Consider the following 16,800-nt stretch of genomic DNA (forward strand, 5'->3'; position numbering starts at 1 on the left):
TTCTCAGTCAGTTGGTGTAATATAAATGTGACATTACAGATACCTGCATTAACACTGTAATTGGTTTACATAATGTTTTACACGTGACCCTGGACCACAAAACCATTCATAACCATTCTTAAATACATTGTATGGGTCAAAATAATTGATTTTTCTTTTATGCCAAAAATCATTAGGATATTAAGTAAAGATCATGTTCCATGAAGATATTTTGTAAATTTCCTAACGTAAATATATCAAAACTTGACTTTTGATTAGTAATGTGCATTGCTAAGAACCTCATTTGATTCCCTTTAGATTCCAGATTTTCAAATTGTTTCAAATAGTTGAATCCTATCCTAACAAACCATACATCAATCAAAAGCTTATTTAGCTTATTTTTCAGATGATGAAATCTCAGTTTCAAAAAATTTACCCTTATGACTGCTTTTGTGGTCCAGGGTCACATATTTTGTAAGTACACTGTTTTATTTTTTATTTTCATACTGTTTCAGGCTTTGGCACATAAAGTTGAATCAATCATACTGTGTGTTACAATTCACATGTGTCCAAATATCTGTTAGACACTATTTAATTTTTAAATAAAATGTGACTTTTAAAGATAATGTACTACTTTGTAAAATCATGCTTGTTTTGTTAAACCTTGGCAAACACCAGATGGACATATCAGGGGACAAATGCTGGATACAACATATATTTCCAATCATTTTAAATTCACCAAATTTTGTTATACATTTAAATTATTATGATTACTATTATTATTACACCAGATAGCAGCCTTTATTGGTACACCCAATATTAAATAACAGTAACACAGAAAATGTGTAAGAATTTGTGATTATGTTTCTATTAAAGAAAAATGAAGCAGAACCTAATTTTCTAGAAATTATTTACATAATAAATAATGTTCTGGTGAGACATACACAGTATATGTCAAGAACACATTTGCACACTTGAAACAATACTTAATTTTGCATGTGTTTGACAAAAACATTTTCTTTTGTGTAAAGTCACATAAACTGACTCAATTTCCCTGAAGTCCTGAGGCTAATGTAAATATTTGCACACTGCAGGAGGAGGGCGCTTTTATCTAAGAACCTGGAAAAAAGCAGACGACTTTGAAACAAAGCACGAGTCTTTCAATTCACCATCACAGAAACTACTGAAGTTTACTTGTGAAGTATTAAAAACTTTATAGGCGAAACATTCAATTCAGCATCAACAAAAAAGTGCATGACTCAGATACATACACAACACACACATAAAATATATACAAGTTCATATGAAATGTGCAGGAAAATAATTCTGATTATGCTTTTCGGTTCCCATGAAAAAGTGATGGCCTGTGGCCAGATATTAAAAAAATAATCTAAAACAGATGTCACACAACACCAGCCAGTGGGTCAAAATAGTTTCCTCTTAAATCAGACAAAAGTTTTCCTTGACGTCATGTCAGGATTCCCATGCGCATAATGTCAAGAAACTTTCCTGTGCTAAATCTTAATATGGCAATATGTTCTGATATCTCAAGCTAATGCTCTCATTTTAAATGTTAGCATAAACTCTCAGATGAGGCTTTTGAGTTAATAGCAATAGTAGGCACGCTGGTTTTTGGCTTGTGAAACTCTACAGAATTGCACTTTACTTTTACAGTTCCTTTAAAACAGTTAAATTTTTTGGGAGATACAGGCGCTGCCCTTTCATAATCGTCTTTGTCACTCAGATTGCATTTGACACTTTCTTCGGGTATTACTGGAATCGCTTCGCGAATCTCACGACTGTCCTGCAGCATAACGCAAGTGCCATTTACTTTTGTTTTTACGTGGTTCCATGGTATTTTTTGAGGAGTCTGGGAATTTAATGCTAGGTCCCCTGTCTTCTGTGTATCGTGATTAACGTTGCAGACTCGAGTTGTGTCAGGTACAGCGCAGCGCTGAACATCTTGAAACTGAATGTGAGCTGGAAAGTTCTGGCTCTCTGTTAGAGGCGAATTGGGGCCACATGCACTGATGTGGGACTCATCGTGCGTTGCGGTATCGGACAACAGTGCCTGATGTAAAAGGTGCACTGCGTGCATGCTGTAGCCCCCATGGAAACATCTATGAGGGGATGGCCTTGATGTTTGGCTTGGTGAGCAATGTTGGAAGTGGCCACAGTTCACATAACAATCAGGAGTTTGCGTCATGTCCCGTGAGGACTGAAGGTTATGCCCCACAGGTAAGTGATTGGCCTGTTTAGCAGGGCATTGGCATTCTCTAGATTGGCTGCAAGGATGGTAAGGAGTCCTTTGTTGTTCCCTCATATACTGATGCATGGAGTTCTCACAGTTGCATCTTGTACTGTAAGCGTACTGATGAAAATGTGAAAGCTCTATGCCATTCTCAATCTCAGGGTTTGGTTCTCTTGGGTCGGTGCTGCTTTTCACGGGAGTATGGGGTGCGCACAAGGTTGCGTGATGAGAACTGACGCCATTGTGCAATGGTGTACACGCTTCCTGTTCTTCATCAGAGGCCTTAACCTCACCTCTGACATTCAATGCCAAGGGTTCAAGCTCATAGTGTTCGTGTCGTCCCTCACTTCTTGCGTTATTTATCTGGTAACGGGGCGAGTAGCAAGCACCGAGTTTACCTTGGTTCGGACTAGATTGGTTTTCAGACGTGTGCTCTGAAAAGGCATAGCACTGGAGTTTCTTTGGCAAAGGAATCTGTCCACAAGTGCCCTGAGGTCCCAAACAGCGGCACATGCATTGAAAGAAAAAAGTAGCAAAGGCCCAACTAATGCACATGATTAGCATCAAAAACGTGCCCAGTTGGGTGTAGGCTAAAACTGTGGACGGCATCATCATCGCACCAGCTACAAAGGTTGTGAGTGCTGCCATCGCTATAGCCGAGCCCATTCTGCTCAAGGAGAAAACCACCTTTCCTTCCCTGTCTGGTTCTGGTGCAAGGCGGTACGCCACTCCATAATGGACGGCAAAGTCCACAGAGAGGCCTACGGCAACTGAGATGGTCACTGATTCAAGCACATTCAGTTCCCAACCCAAGAGCACCAGTGACCCAACCGTGACAAAAATGGTTCCGGCGATTGATATGATGGCATAGAGGCTGATGATGATATTCCAGGTGGTCAGGAGCATAACACTGAAGGCCACCACCACCGACAGTGCCATAGCAATAAGAGTCCCATCAGAAAGGCTGTCCTGCAGATCGTAGAACTCCAGGTTGCTCACAAACCATCCGTAGCTTAGTCCTTCAGGAGCATCCCTCAGCTCCTCCTGAATCCAAGCATCCACTTCCTTATAAAACTGATGCATCTTCTCGTAAGCCAGAGTGAAATGGTAGGTACTTTGAAACTCGAGGACAATTGCTCGAATTGTGTCATTGATGTCAAACCTCGGCCCTGGAGTCTTGCTGTCAAGGTGGTAGATGGTGCTTCGGTCAAGCTCCATAATTGCACGTTTGATGCACAACTCAAAGACGTCTTGGCGGTAAGGGAATGTGGATTGACTACAACAGGGATAGACAGAAGCTTCGTCACAGTCTTGGTTTTCCATCCATTGCTTGAAGGTCTCCATGAAGCAGCTTGTGAAGTCTTGCTCTTCAGACTGGAACACAAAGCTTTGGTTCCTAAGCTTCTGGCAGAAATTGAGAATCCATACTTGACTTGCAGGACTCGCAATGTTGAAGGTTGTGTCAAGCGTAAGCTTGCCCTTGTTCTTGGGGTTCAGAGGATCTCCATTGTCAACTGGAGTGACTCCCCAAATTATGGTGATTGGCATGTGGAGGTCTTCCCCATGGTTGACCCGTTCGAACATGAAGAGTTTTTTGTATTCCGCATCGTAGCGTTCGAAGGGATGGGAAGAGCGGAAAACCTGAAACTCTGACAGCTCCAGAGAGGGCAGTTTCATTTTGGGATTCACGCAAACAACATAGGCACCACCCACCATCATCGCCAAGAACCACAAGAGCCACATATAGCGCAACTTGATCACGATGCAAGGCAAAACCTTCTCAAAGAATATCCGAGAGGCCTCGGAGATGCTAAAAAGACACTTGTTGACCATCTGGCACAGGCTTGTCCAAAACGTCATAGCGCCCTGCGTCTGGTGGTGTTGCGCCCGAGAACACGTAAAGAGGTTGACCAGGTACCGCTCATGTAGAACCACCACAGCTGGCAACCAGGTTACCATCAGTATGTAGTTTACCAGGATAGCAGTACCGGCGTATACACCAAAGCATCGGATGGCAGTGATGTTGCTCACGTAGTTGGCGTAGAAAGCAGCGGCCGTGGTGAAACTGGTGACAAACATTGAAAGCGCCGCATGCTGAAGTGTGACGCTGACCGTTTCAGAGAGCTCAGAATTGGGTTTGTCAAACTTTGTGTAGTTCCAGACGTCGCAGAGCACGAAGGCGTCATCAGCGCCAATTCCAACCAGTATGATAAGTGCGGTGAGGTTCATGAAGGGGAAGAAATCAAAGTTGAAGACCACACGGTACAGGAAGTACGAGACGATCAGCGAACTGATGATCGCAAACATAGTCATCAGGGTGATGAACATGGATCTCGTGTAGATGCACATGACCACCAACACGATCACAATAGCTATGGCTGGATACATGGTATCCGTCAGAAGGTAGTCTTGAAATAAGTTGTGTTTGATACCAAATTCTATTCCTGTGATGGTCGTGATCCCATCCGAGGAGTTCCAGTTCTCAAAGTTGTCCAAGTAAATGTTCATCATTGTTTCTCCTTTCTCCGTCGGAGAGAAGAGCATGCTGTACTTGAGGTTAGGTGGAAGGTAGTCCGCGTTCTTTGGATTCAGAAAGTCTTTGTCCACCAAAAAGTGAAAAATCTGATACACGGCATTATATTTTGTACACTTCCGTGGCACATTGCCACACTTGAGGTCCTTCTTACGGGTCGTCATGTCCCAGCACTCAGGACCAAGGGTGCCGTTGTGGTAATACTTTGCGCAGGAGCGCAGGATCTTCAGGGTGTGGGAAACATCTCGCTCTGTGATTTTTTGACAGGAGGACTTGTTAGTAAGGACGGCTATGTAGTTCCCAAGTGTCCAGCTGGGACAGCATGAGGCAGCAGTGGTGCGCTGACACAAATCCAAATACTGAGGATGAGAGCGAACCTAGAAGACCAGATATGAAAAACAGAAGTGAAACACTAATTTCCAACATCCTAATATGCATCTGCATTATGCATAATCAATAAATGCAATGCAAAGCAATGCTACATACCCGTGTATTGTCAAAATTGCACATGGATTTTATTGCCTGTATATTCCACAGGTTCTTTCCTTCTGCAGATGCAAATACGATTCGGGAATAGCTGTCACCTGTGAAGAGACAATGTTTGGTTGTTAAACACTAAACAAGGTACAAAAAGCTACAAATGTGACCCTGGACCACAAAACCAGTCATAAGGGTCAATTTTTTGAAATTGAGATATATAGAACATTTGAAAGTGGAATAAATAATCTTTTTATTGATGTATGGTTTGGCCAAGATACAACTATTTGAAAATCTTTAATCTGAGGGTGCAAAACAATCTAAATAATGAGAAAACCGCCTTTAAAGTTGTCCAAATGAAGTTCTTAGCAATGCATATTGCTAATTAAAAATTAAGTTTTGATATATTTACAGTAGGAATTTTACAAAATATGTTCATAGAACATGATCTTTACTTAATATCCTAATGATTTTTGGCATAAAAGAAAAATCTATCATTCTGACCCATACAGTGTATTTTTGCCTATTGCTACAAATATACCCATGCTACTTAAGACTTACTTAAGGTTTTATAGTCCAGGGTCACAAATATGGTACCGTAATGTATTAATATGTACACTTTAGGTACTAATGCACCTAATGCACTCTTTAGGAGTTAATAACCAGTTTATTTAACAAATTTATACCTTCTGGAAGAATACTGCCTTTGTGGCAATTTTTGTACCTTTTTTCTAAGAGTGAAACAAAAGCCAGTTGCCTTTCTAAATGGGCCACTAGGTGGCAGATTTGATTAATGTCTTAAATGTGAAATTGAAAGAAACTCATACTTTATTTTAGCAAGGACACATTAAACTGATTGAATATTACAGTTCAGCACAGTAATAAAGTACATTTTAAAACATCTCTTAAAATATCTTAAAATTAAATTCCTTTGAATTGTAATAATCTTTCACAAAATGACTGTTATTACCAACTGTATTATATATATGGCCTTTTTTTTTTTTTTTTTTTTTTTTTTTTAAGATGTCTCTTCTGCTCACCAAGCCTGCATTGATTTGATCCCAAGTACAGCAAAAACAGTACAATTCTGAAATATTTTTACTATTTAAAATAACTGCTTTCTATTTGAATATGTTTTAAAATGTAATTTATTCCTGTGATTTCAAAGCTGAATTTTTAGCATCATTACTCCAGTCACATGATCCTTCAGAAATCATTCTAACATTCTGATTTACTGCTCAAAATGCTGAAAACAGTTGAGTAGATTTCTTTCAGGTTTTTTTGAAGAATAGAGAGTTCAGAAAAACAACATTTATCTGAAACATTTTGTAACTTTATAAATGTTTATAATTATAAATAAATTGATCAATTTAAAGCATCCTTGCTAAATAAAAGTATTCATTTCTATAATTACAAAAGCTTTTTATTTCAGATAAATGCTGATGGCTTTCTGTTTCTTTCTGGCTTTCTGTTCATTAAAGAATCCTGAAAAAAATGCACTCAACTGTTTTAAATATTGATAATATGATCAGCAAATCAGCATATTAGAATGATTTCTGAAAGATCATGTGACACTGAAGACTGGAAGAAATGATGCTAAAAATTCAACTTTGATCACAGAAATAAATTACATTTTAAAATGTATTAAAACAGAAAGCAGCTATTTTAAAAAGTAAAAATATTTCACAATTTTACTGTTTTTGCTGTACTTTGTATCAAATAAATACAGGCTTGGTGAGCAGAAGAGACATTTTAAAATCTTACTGTCCAAAAACTTTTGACTGGTAGTGTATTTAATCAAAAGTAAATTAGTCAAAACTCACCTGGCACATCACAGAAGAAACTGTCTTTACTGAAATCCCACTCCGCTTGTCTTTTCTTTCGATCATAATGATCTTTGGACCACCTGTCATCTTGGTGACTGAAATAGGATAAGGAGAGTATTTGCAACTTAAATCAATGCAAGCTAAAAACATAAAAATTGTATTCATTTATGTAAAATGAAATATTCCATCTACTCTGATAATGGTCTAGCCTATTAATCCTTGCTCTAGGTTGAAAGTTATTCAGGAAAATCCCTGTCACCACAAACCATAATCTAATGCTTCACGACTTGCAGTCTGATTCTTGTCAGATTTAGACAGCTTTAAGGAAACAAAACACTGCACTAATTATTAAGTCCAGAGCACGCTGCAGCATACGATTTCAGCCTCCTCACGTTGTTGCCATTAGAGATCTGCGACTGAAATGACCGTTATCATTATTACTGACAGAGGGCAGGACTGCCGCTGACAGCACATCCTGTTCCACAGACAGGAAGTCTCTTTAATCAGAGGGAAGACGCCTATGCACATGCTGAGACGGAGCCGTGCCATACAGACGCTCATTCTCTTTCAGACCGCTTCTGTCATGATGTGTAATCCAGCTCACAATGATCCGGATCAGATGAGTCATGATACAGCCAACATGATCGCATTACCAAACACTGCTATTATTCAAGAGCCAAAAATCCATATAAAGTGGGCCCAAAAGTATCTGCACTGATCTGATTATTATTGCATTCAGTAACAAAATGTCAAAACTGCCTGCCAACAATATATTGACTTTATAATGCACAACTAAAAACTAAAAATGCAACTTCGGATTCCTGTTATACTTGTGGTGTTCCCGGTCAAAAATGACTGGACTCCGAACAACTGCTTATAAATCTGTCATTATGCTGTATTATCACCAAATATTGGATTCAATCTTTTTGTCAACTTGTTTTCTTTTATTTAGGACTGGTTTTGTGTTTCTATTTGCACCTGATTAATCGTAGGCCTCATTTATCCGAATGTAGGCACCTCATTACTAATGTGAGTATTATACCCATTTCATCCTACCCTAAAATGCATGCAATCTGCTTTTATGATAACTCTCTCTCTCACATGCTCAAACTGCCTTGTATTTAGCCACAGAGAGAGCTTCAGTTTGTTGTTTCATGATATTACTGACAGTGTGCAGGATATACATAACTGAAATACAACAGTTTTGGTTTGTTGTTCCATGAAACGTTATAATGTAAACTAGATGAGTAAAGTTTGAGAACAAACTTTAAGTTGTCTTGAGAAAGCCTAGCCTGAAAGTTTAAAGCAGTTGTAAAAGTATGAAAGCAGCTAGCATGATTTAACACATTGCTTACATGATTTAACATGTTGTTAACATGTTTTAGTATGATTAGCCTGTTGGTTGTATTTTTATAGGCTGATTACACTGTTGTTAGCATGATTAGCATGTTGTTACCATAATTTGCAAGTTACTAGAGTGTTGTTAGCCTGATTAGCAAGTTACTAGCATTTTTCTAGCCTGATTAGCATATTGATAGCATGTTTCTAAAATGGCTAACATGTTACTAGCTTGTTGTTAACATGTTTCTAGCATGATTAGCATATTACTAGCATGTTGTTAGCATGTTTCCAGTATGATTAGCTTGTAGCTAGCACGTTGCTAGCATGGTTACCAAGTTACTAGCATGTTGTTAGCATGATTAGCATGTTACTAGCATGATTAGCATATTGTTAACATGTTTCTAGCATGTTTTTATCATGATTAACAAGTTACTAGCATGTTGTTATCACGATTAGCATGCTGCTAGCATGATTAGCAAGTTGTTAGCATGATTAGCATATTAATAACATGTTAACATTTTTCTAACATGATTAGCATGTTACTAACATTTTGTTAGTATGTTTCTAACATGATTACCATTTTGTTATGATTAGCATGTTACTAGCATGTTGTTACCATGTTTCTCACATGATTAGCATGTAACTAGCACATTGCAAGCATGATTACCAAGGTAATAGCATGTTGTTAGCATGATTAGCATATTACTAGAATTTTGTTAACACGTTTCTAACATGATTAGCATGTTACTAGCATGTTGTTAGCATGTTTCTAAAATGACTAGCATGCTGCTAGCATGATTAACAAGTTACTAGCATGTTGTCATCATGATTAGCATGTTACTAACATGTTGTTAACATGATTAACAAGTTACTAGTATGTTTTAGCATGATTTGCATGTTACTAGCATGTTGTTACCATGTTTCTAACATGACTAGCATGCTGCTAGCATGATTAGCAAGTTACTAGCATGTTGTCATCATGATTAGCATGTTACTAGCATGTTGTTAACATGATTAACATGTTACTAGTATGTTTTAGCACGATTAGCACGTTACTACTATGTTGTTAGCATGTTTCTAACATGACTAGCATGCTGCTAGCATGATTAGCAAGTTACTAGCATGTTGTCATCATGATTAGCATGTTACTAGCATGTTGTTAACATGATTAGCAAGTTACTAGTATGTTTTAGCATGATTCGCATGTTACTAGCATGTTGTTAGCATGTTTCTAACATGACTAGCATGCTGCTAGCATGATTAGCAAGTTACTAGTATGTTTTAGCATGATTTGCATGTTACTAGCATGTTGTTAGCATGTTTCTAGCATGATTAGCATTTTGTTATGATTAGCATATTACTAGCATGTTGTTACCATGTTTCTAGTATGATTAGCATGTAACTAGCACATTGCAAGCATGATTACCAAAGTAATAGCATGTTGTTAGCATGATTAGCATATTATTAGAATTTTGTTAACACGTTTCTAACATGATTAGCATGTTACTAGCATGTTGTTAACATGATTAACAAGTTACTAGTATGTTTTAGCATGATTTGCATGTTTCTAGCATGTTGTTAGCATGTTTCTAACATGATTAACATGTTGCTAGCATGATTAGCAACTTACTAGCATGTTGTCATCATGATTAGCATGTTACTAGCATGTTGTTAACATGATTAGCAAGTTACCAGTATGTTTGTAGCATGATTAGCATGTTACTAGCATCCCTCAAGGGATTCTGGGATGTGTTGAAGAGTGTTGGCCCATTTGAACATTCCGTCAATGTAAGTCTATGGGATTTTCGGTGGTTTTGATAGTCTGGTTTATGAAGACCGTAAGCCGGATCAGTCTGAAAAGATACAGCACACCGAGTCAGACCAGTCTGAAGGTCTGGACTGAGTTTGGTGGTTCTAGCTTTAAAGCTCTAGGAGGAGACAGATACCGAAATTTGGCTCAGAAGAAGAAGAAGAATAATCTTAAATAGTAGATCAGTAAATTGGCTTTCTCAAGACAACTTAATAATCTTGATGTGTTCTTTCTTGTATGTCACGATGGTCAGATTTAACAGGAACAGCATAAGTGTCCTTTGTGCCTCTTTTCAGAAAATTAAAGCATTTCAAAATAAAGGTCCTGTTTGTGATCTTTCCCATTCATTTTCAATGGCTGGCCATTTTTGACAAGTGTGACTAAATAAAAGCATTTAAATGCAAACTTCCTGATTAAACATTAAAGCACACTAGTGTGATAAACAGTGCACATTTTCACAATTTTTTTTATCTCATTTTGTGAAAATTATTAATAAAAATTTTTTTCACTGAAAAACAAATTACCTGCTCTTAGAAAAATGAGGCCTACGATTAATCAGATGCAAATAGAAACACAAAACCAGTCCTAAATGAAAGAAAACAAGTTGACAAAAAGAATGAATCCAATATTTGGTGATAATACAGCATAATGACAGATTTATAAGCAGTTGCTTGGAGTCCAGTCTTTTTTGACAAATGTGACTAGGTGAAATAAAACCCAAATAATAAAACAAAATTCTGAGAAGTACTTATACCCTGTGTGAACAAAGTCAGTAAGTTTCCAGTCCAATGCAATAACATTAATTAGTATTTCTGGGAAAAAGAAAATCTTCTCTGGGTCAATTTGACCCGAACGCAACCAGAGGCTTAAATCCGATCAGTCTCATTTCTGATGTGCTGTCCATTTTGCAATGTGCATTTAAGATGCATATTTGCAAATAAATTATAAATAGGTCATGTCCTCTATTGCAAAACCAAAATCCCACAGACGCACCAATTTTGACCGATCCTGAATCCTAATCCTCACTTGGCTCACGTCAGTCATCTAGTGCTGTTCTGGACGAATACGAACAGGAAAGTACAGTTATCAGATAAGTGGACTCTGTTACCTTTTGGCCTGCTCATCTGCGTATTTAAAGGGGTAGTTGGCCAGTGTTGCCTTGTAGCCTGTGTTTTTCACCATGTTGTTCCATGTTACAAGTCTCTGGCCTATTGCAGTGCCTCTCGGTTCAAATCCCTAATATGAAAAATGACAAAAAAACGTTCACTCAAACTGCCCATTTAGAATTTGGTTTAGTTTATTAATTCACTAATTATTAAGTATCATGTCACTGTAATCTATTGCAACCTGATGCATCAAAAAAAATAAAAAATAAATCTAATATTAGACACAAAAAGGCTACTCATGGTCACCTGCAGTGGGTTTGAGAAGTCAGGAAGGTCGGGCACGAGGATACCGACCAGCGCACAAACCACTATGAGAACGGTACACACCCCCAACACCACCACCGGCCAATCAGCAATGAGCTCAGCGTAACTGCAATTGAGAGGTTCACATATCGTTTGGATATATAAGTCACTGAATAATAAATACTGTCTAACCTTAAAAACAACATTGTACATGCATTACATTTATAGATTTTACACATTTTAATTTACAAAACAAATTAGGATTTTTTTAATCACTTTTTGTATTGTTTAAACATTTTCCATTAATTGAAATTGTAATGTAATATACTGTAACACTGCAATATAATTTTAAAAATATAAATAATTTTAAAATGATACTGTTAGCTTTTTGTTTGTTTGTTTTTACAAAAAAAAATTAATTCTAAAATTAAATTAAAAATATAATTTTCTTATTTATTGTATAATGTGTACAATGTCTTTTTAAAATTAACATTTAATTAAATTAAATACAATGCAATAATTTAAAATGATTTTGTAAGCATTTTATACAGTAAAAATGTATTTTAATGCTTACAATGTAATTTAAAATGAACATTTAAAAAATATATTTTACACTTAATTATTAGTTAATCATTTTTAATTAATTGAAATAGTGGTGTAATGTATTGTAATATTGCAATATAATTACATAAGTAAATCATTTTAAATGATATTTTAACCATTTTTACACAAAAATTATATTATAAAATTAAATTAAAATATTCTTTTTGATTTGGGTTATGGTGTAATGCTTACATTGTCATTTAAAATTAAAATTAAAAATAATATATTTTAGACTTAATGATTAGATAATAATTTTCCATTAATTAAAATTGTAATGTAATATATTGTAATATTGCAATATATTTAAGGAAATAAATAAGTTATATTATAAGCATTTTTATACAAATAAATAATAAAAAATTACATTAAAAATACAGTATAATGCTTACAATATCTTTTAAAATTAACATTTAAAAAAATATTTTAGACTTAATTATTAGTTAATCATAATGTACTGTAATATTACAATATAATTAAGTAAATACTTTAAAATGACATTGTAAACATTTTATACAACAATATTTAATTGTAAAATTAAGTAAAAATACAATTTTAGATTTATTGTATAATCCATACAATGTCATTCAAATTAACATTTTAAAATGACATATTTTAGTATTTATTAGTTTATTGTTTTCACTCAAATTGTAATGTAATATATTGTAATATAATTAAATAATTTAATCATATTGTAAACATTTTTATACAATACATTTTTTATTTAAAAAAAATCTGATTTTAGATTTGTTTATTGTATAATGCTTACAATGTTATTTAAAATTAACATTTAAAAATTTACATTTTAGACTTAATTATTAGTTAATAATTTTCAATGAATTGAAATTCTAATATATTGTAACACTGCACTATAATTAAATAAATAACTAAATGATATTGTAAGCATTTTTCTACAATAAAAAAATCATAAAAATATAATTTTAGATTTTTTTTATTGTACAATGCTTACAATGTCATTTAAAATTAACATTAAAAAAAATACAAATTTTAGTCTTATTAGTTAATTGTTTTCATTTAATTGAAATTGTAATGCAAGATATTTTAATACTGCAATATAATTAAACAAGTAAATAATTTAATGATATTGTAAGCATTTTTATACTATAAAAATGTAATTATAAAATAAATTAAAAAAAATTATATTTTTTTATAGTGCAATGATTACAATGTCATTTAAAATTAACATTTTTAAAAATACCTCATTCTCAATTTTATTAAAAATAATTTTGCATTAACTGAAACTGTTATGTAATGCATTGTAGCACATATAAATAGCTAAGACTTTATCAGCAACTAACAAAATTGACACTACATGTTTTTTGTTTTTGTTTTTTTTTTAATAATTACATGAAAAAAAGAAAAGTATGCTTACCTTTTGGGAAAACGGAAAGGCCTTGGAGGGCTGAAAGACAAAAGGAAGCATAAATAGGGATTAGATTTAACAGCCAAACAGTGGATTAAAACTACCTGTGTGGAGAGACGTGCTTTTTCATGAAGGCGTATTTTTAACCGCACACCGTATGAGGTCTATATCTCTCCGTTCAACCACACATTCCTGTGGGGGAAATCTCAGCCACGACTCCTCGTGCTGCTTTTCCAAATCGAAACCATTGCGGATGTTCACATTAGAGGCCAAAACGGCATCACCACGCGCCAATGCACAGCTGTTCACAATCAGCCGCCTTCGTGCGTTCGTGTAACATATAGACGCATTAATGGCCTGTGCACGCAGGTGCATTGAGAGAAAAGCCTAATCTGGAGAATAAATGGTGCAGGATGCTGAATACTCTAAATATAATGACGCCACCACTAATAACAAATCAGCCATCTTTGAAGAACCACAACGACAACCAATATTGCTCTCTTGCACAGTGATGGGAGCAGTAGGGTCACAGGGCCAAGAGGTGGCTGTAATTTTCTTCCTCATCGTCTTAAAAGGGAATCCGTGGAATGCTATAATTAGTGGTTGCTATGGCACTGGGAGGCACAGATGAACAAAAGCCATTGGCAAGAATTTTTCACCACAGGGCGACTTCTCGAGAGGCCGTAAATCCCTTTGAAAGTTCAACGGACACGTTAATACAACAACCAGATGTTGCAAGCGCGCAGGCTTTGAAGCATCTGCATATTCGGCTCAAGGTGAGTCCCATTAGGCTTTAAAAAACAGAAAGGTGCACGTCCTTCTCCGTGCAATCAGAGAAAAGTACACGCAGACAGCCGATAATCAAATAACCGAACCCAAAAGTAAATAACGAGGAGCAGATTTCCTCCGCTTCCTGTGCTAAGCAGCGAGGACGGCGGGGGGAAAAAACCAATGCGATGATTTATAAAGTGCGCTATCAGCGAACGCTCCATGTTTGGGCCACGGCTGAGGAATTCAGGGGCGTGAATGAGAGATGGTCCAAAATGGAATAACATTTATGAGATATCGGGATGGATTATTCCACTGGAGTGCAACACTTCTTCATCGCTATTTGGGAGTTTCCCCACGCGTGATTTGGAGATTATTATTTCATATTTGGATGTGTGCATCTTTTGTTCTCTGGAAATTAGTTCAGCATTTTAGCATACGCTCTTAAAAATAAAGGCTTCTTTTTGGCGTTGATGGCTCCATGAAGAAACTTTCCATTGCATTTTACAGTGGAAAAGAGTTCTTTAAGATATTAAAATGTTCTTCACACTATGCAAAAAATTAGTTCTGAAGCCTGTTTCCAACATGGAATAATCTCAACTTTTACTCACCATTTTCCTCAGAATTAAGATTTTTGTGAAATAGAAAGCTGCAGTTACCTTTTTTATTTTATATAAAATGGAATTGTGAGATGTAAACTTAAAATTCTCAGGAAAAAGTCAGAATTGCAAGTTAAAAAGCAAGTCGGAATTCACAAATTCACAAATCCACTCAGAAGTTCTGATCTGAGTCAAATGATTTGCAAACCTCCAACGAAAGTACCAATCTGAATCAAAAGATTCACAAAGCCGCACATAAGTTCTGATCTGAATCAAATGATTTGCAAACCTGCACTGAAGTTCTGATCTGAATCAAAAGATTCACGAACTCGCTCAGAAGTTCTGATCTGAATCAAGAGATGCAAACCTGCACCGAAGTTCTGATCTGAATCAAAAGATTCACAAATCTGCTCAGAAGTTCTGATCTGAATCAAGAGTCGCAAACCTGCACTGAAGATCTGATCTGAATCAAATGATTTGCAAACCTGCGACGAAGTACCGATCTGAATCAAAAGATTCACGAATTCGCTCAGAAGTTCTGATCTGAATCAAGAGATGCAAACCTGCACCGAAGTTCTGATCTGAATCAAAAGATTCACGAATCTGCTCAGAAGTTCTGATCTGAATCAAATGATCTGCAAACCTGCAACGAAGTACCAATCTGAATCAAAAGATTCACGAATCCGCTCAGAAGTTCTGATCTGAATCAAATGATTTGCAAACCTGCGACGAAGTACCGATCTGAATCAAAAGATTCACGAATCCGCTCAGAAGTTCTGATCTGAATCAAATGATTTGCAAACCTGCGACGAAGTACCGATCTGAATCAAAAGATTCACGAATTCGCTCAGAAGTTCTGATCTGAATCAAGAGATGCAAACCTGCACCGAAGTTCTGATCTGAATCAAAAGATTCACGAATCTGCTCAGAAGTTCTGATCTGAATCAAATGATCTGCAAACCTGCAACGAAGTACCAATCTGAATCAAAAGATTCACAAATCTGCTTAGAAGTTCTAATCTGAATCAAAAGATTCATGAATCTGCTCAGAAGTTCTGATCTGAATCAAATGATTTGCAAACCTGCAACGATGTACGAATCTGAATTCACGGGGGTGAAACAGTAGCTGAAGGTCAGAGGTCAAAAAAGGGAACAGGAAAAAAAAAATGAGAGAAAACAACAACAACATTCAAGTTCAGTCTAACACATTTACAACTGATTAAACTATATGTGACAACTGACTGCCTGACTGTATCAGCCGTGAATATTGTCAAAAACTGAATACAACTAAATACTGTTGAACTTTCTTTTCATCAAAGAATCCTGAAAAATAAAACGTATCATGGTTTCTACAACAATATTGCCTTTTCAACATTGATAATAATCAGAAATGTTTCATGAGCAGCAAATCAGCATATTAGAATGATTTCTGAAAGATCATGTGACACTGAAGACTGGAGTAATGATGCTGAAAATTCATCTTTGATCACAGAAATAAATTGCATCTTAATATATATTAACATAGAAAACATCTATTTTAAATAATAAAAATATTTCATAATTTTACTATTTTTACTTATCAAATAAATGCAATGCTGAGAGTCTTTTTTTTTTCGAATACAGAACGTTCCTCTTTAAGTATACAAAACATTTAACAAATTAGAATGATGTAGAATCTTCAGGCTGAAATGTCAAATGTTTACAACATTTAATTTGACATTACTGCAATAATAATCATAGCAACGGCAGAGAAACAAACCCAAGCGCACACGTGAATGACGTGCACACATGCATCTGCTCAGAAACAGAGAAGGCTGTATCCAC

At 35.8% G+C, this 16,800-nt stretch overlaps 1 protein-coding gene across 2 annotated transcripts in view; it reads right to left on the reverse strand.

Annotated features, from left to right (window-relative positions):
- Window positions 1-1,542: 1,542 nt before the first annotated feature.
- The window catches only part of disp1 (dispatched homolog 1 (Drosophila)), a 76,533-nt gene continuing 61,275 nt past the window's right edge, over window positions 1,543-16,800 (reverse strand). For both annotated transcript variants that reach the window (XM_051092201.1, XM_051092200.1), the window contains exons 3-8: window positions 13,620-13,649; window positions 11,630-11,753; window positions 11,326-11,453; window positions 7,064-7,161; window positions 5,250-5,347; window positions 1,543-5,140 (exon numbers count right to left, since the gene is read on the reverse strand). In XM_051092201.1, the coding sequence (XP_050948158.1) occupies window positions 1,553-5,140; window positions 5,250-5,347; window positions 7,064-7,161; window positions 11,326-11,453; window positions 11,630-11,753; window positions 13,620-13,649 (4,066 nt within the window). In that variant the 3' untranslated portion in view covers window positions 1,543-1,552. The remainder of the gene's footprint in view (window positions 5,141-5,249; window positions 5,348-7,063; window positions 7,162-11,325; window positions 11,454-11,629; window positions 11,754-13,619; window positions 13,650-16,800) is intronic.

Source organism: Labeo rohita, chromosome 20 (assembly GCF_022985175.1).
Source record: "Labeo rohita strain BAU-BD-2019 chromosome 20, IGBB_LRoh.1.0, whole genome shotgun sequence".
NCBI lineage: Eukaryota > Metazoa > Chordata > Actinopteri > Cypriniformes > Cyprinidae > Labeo > Labeo rohita.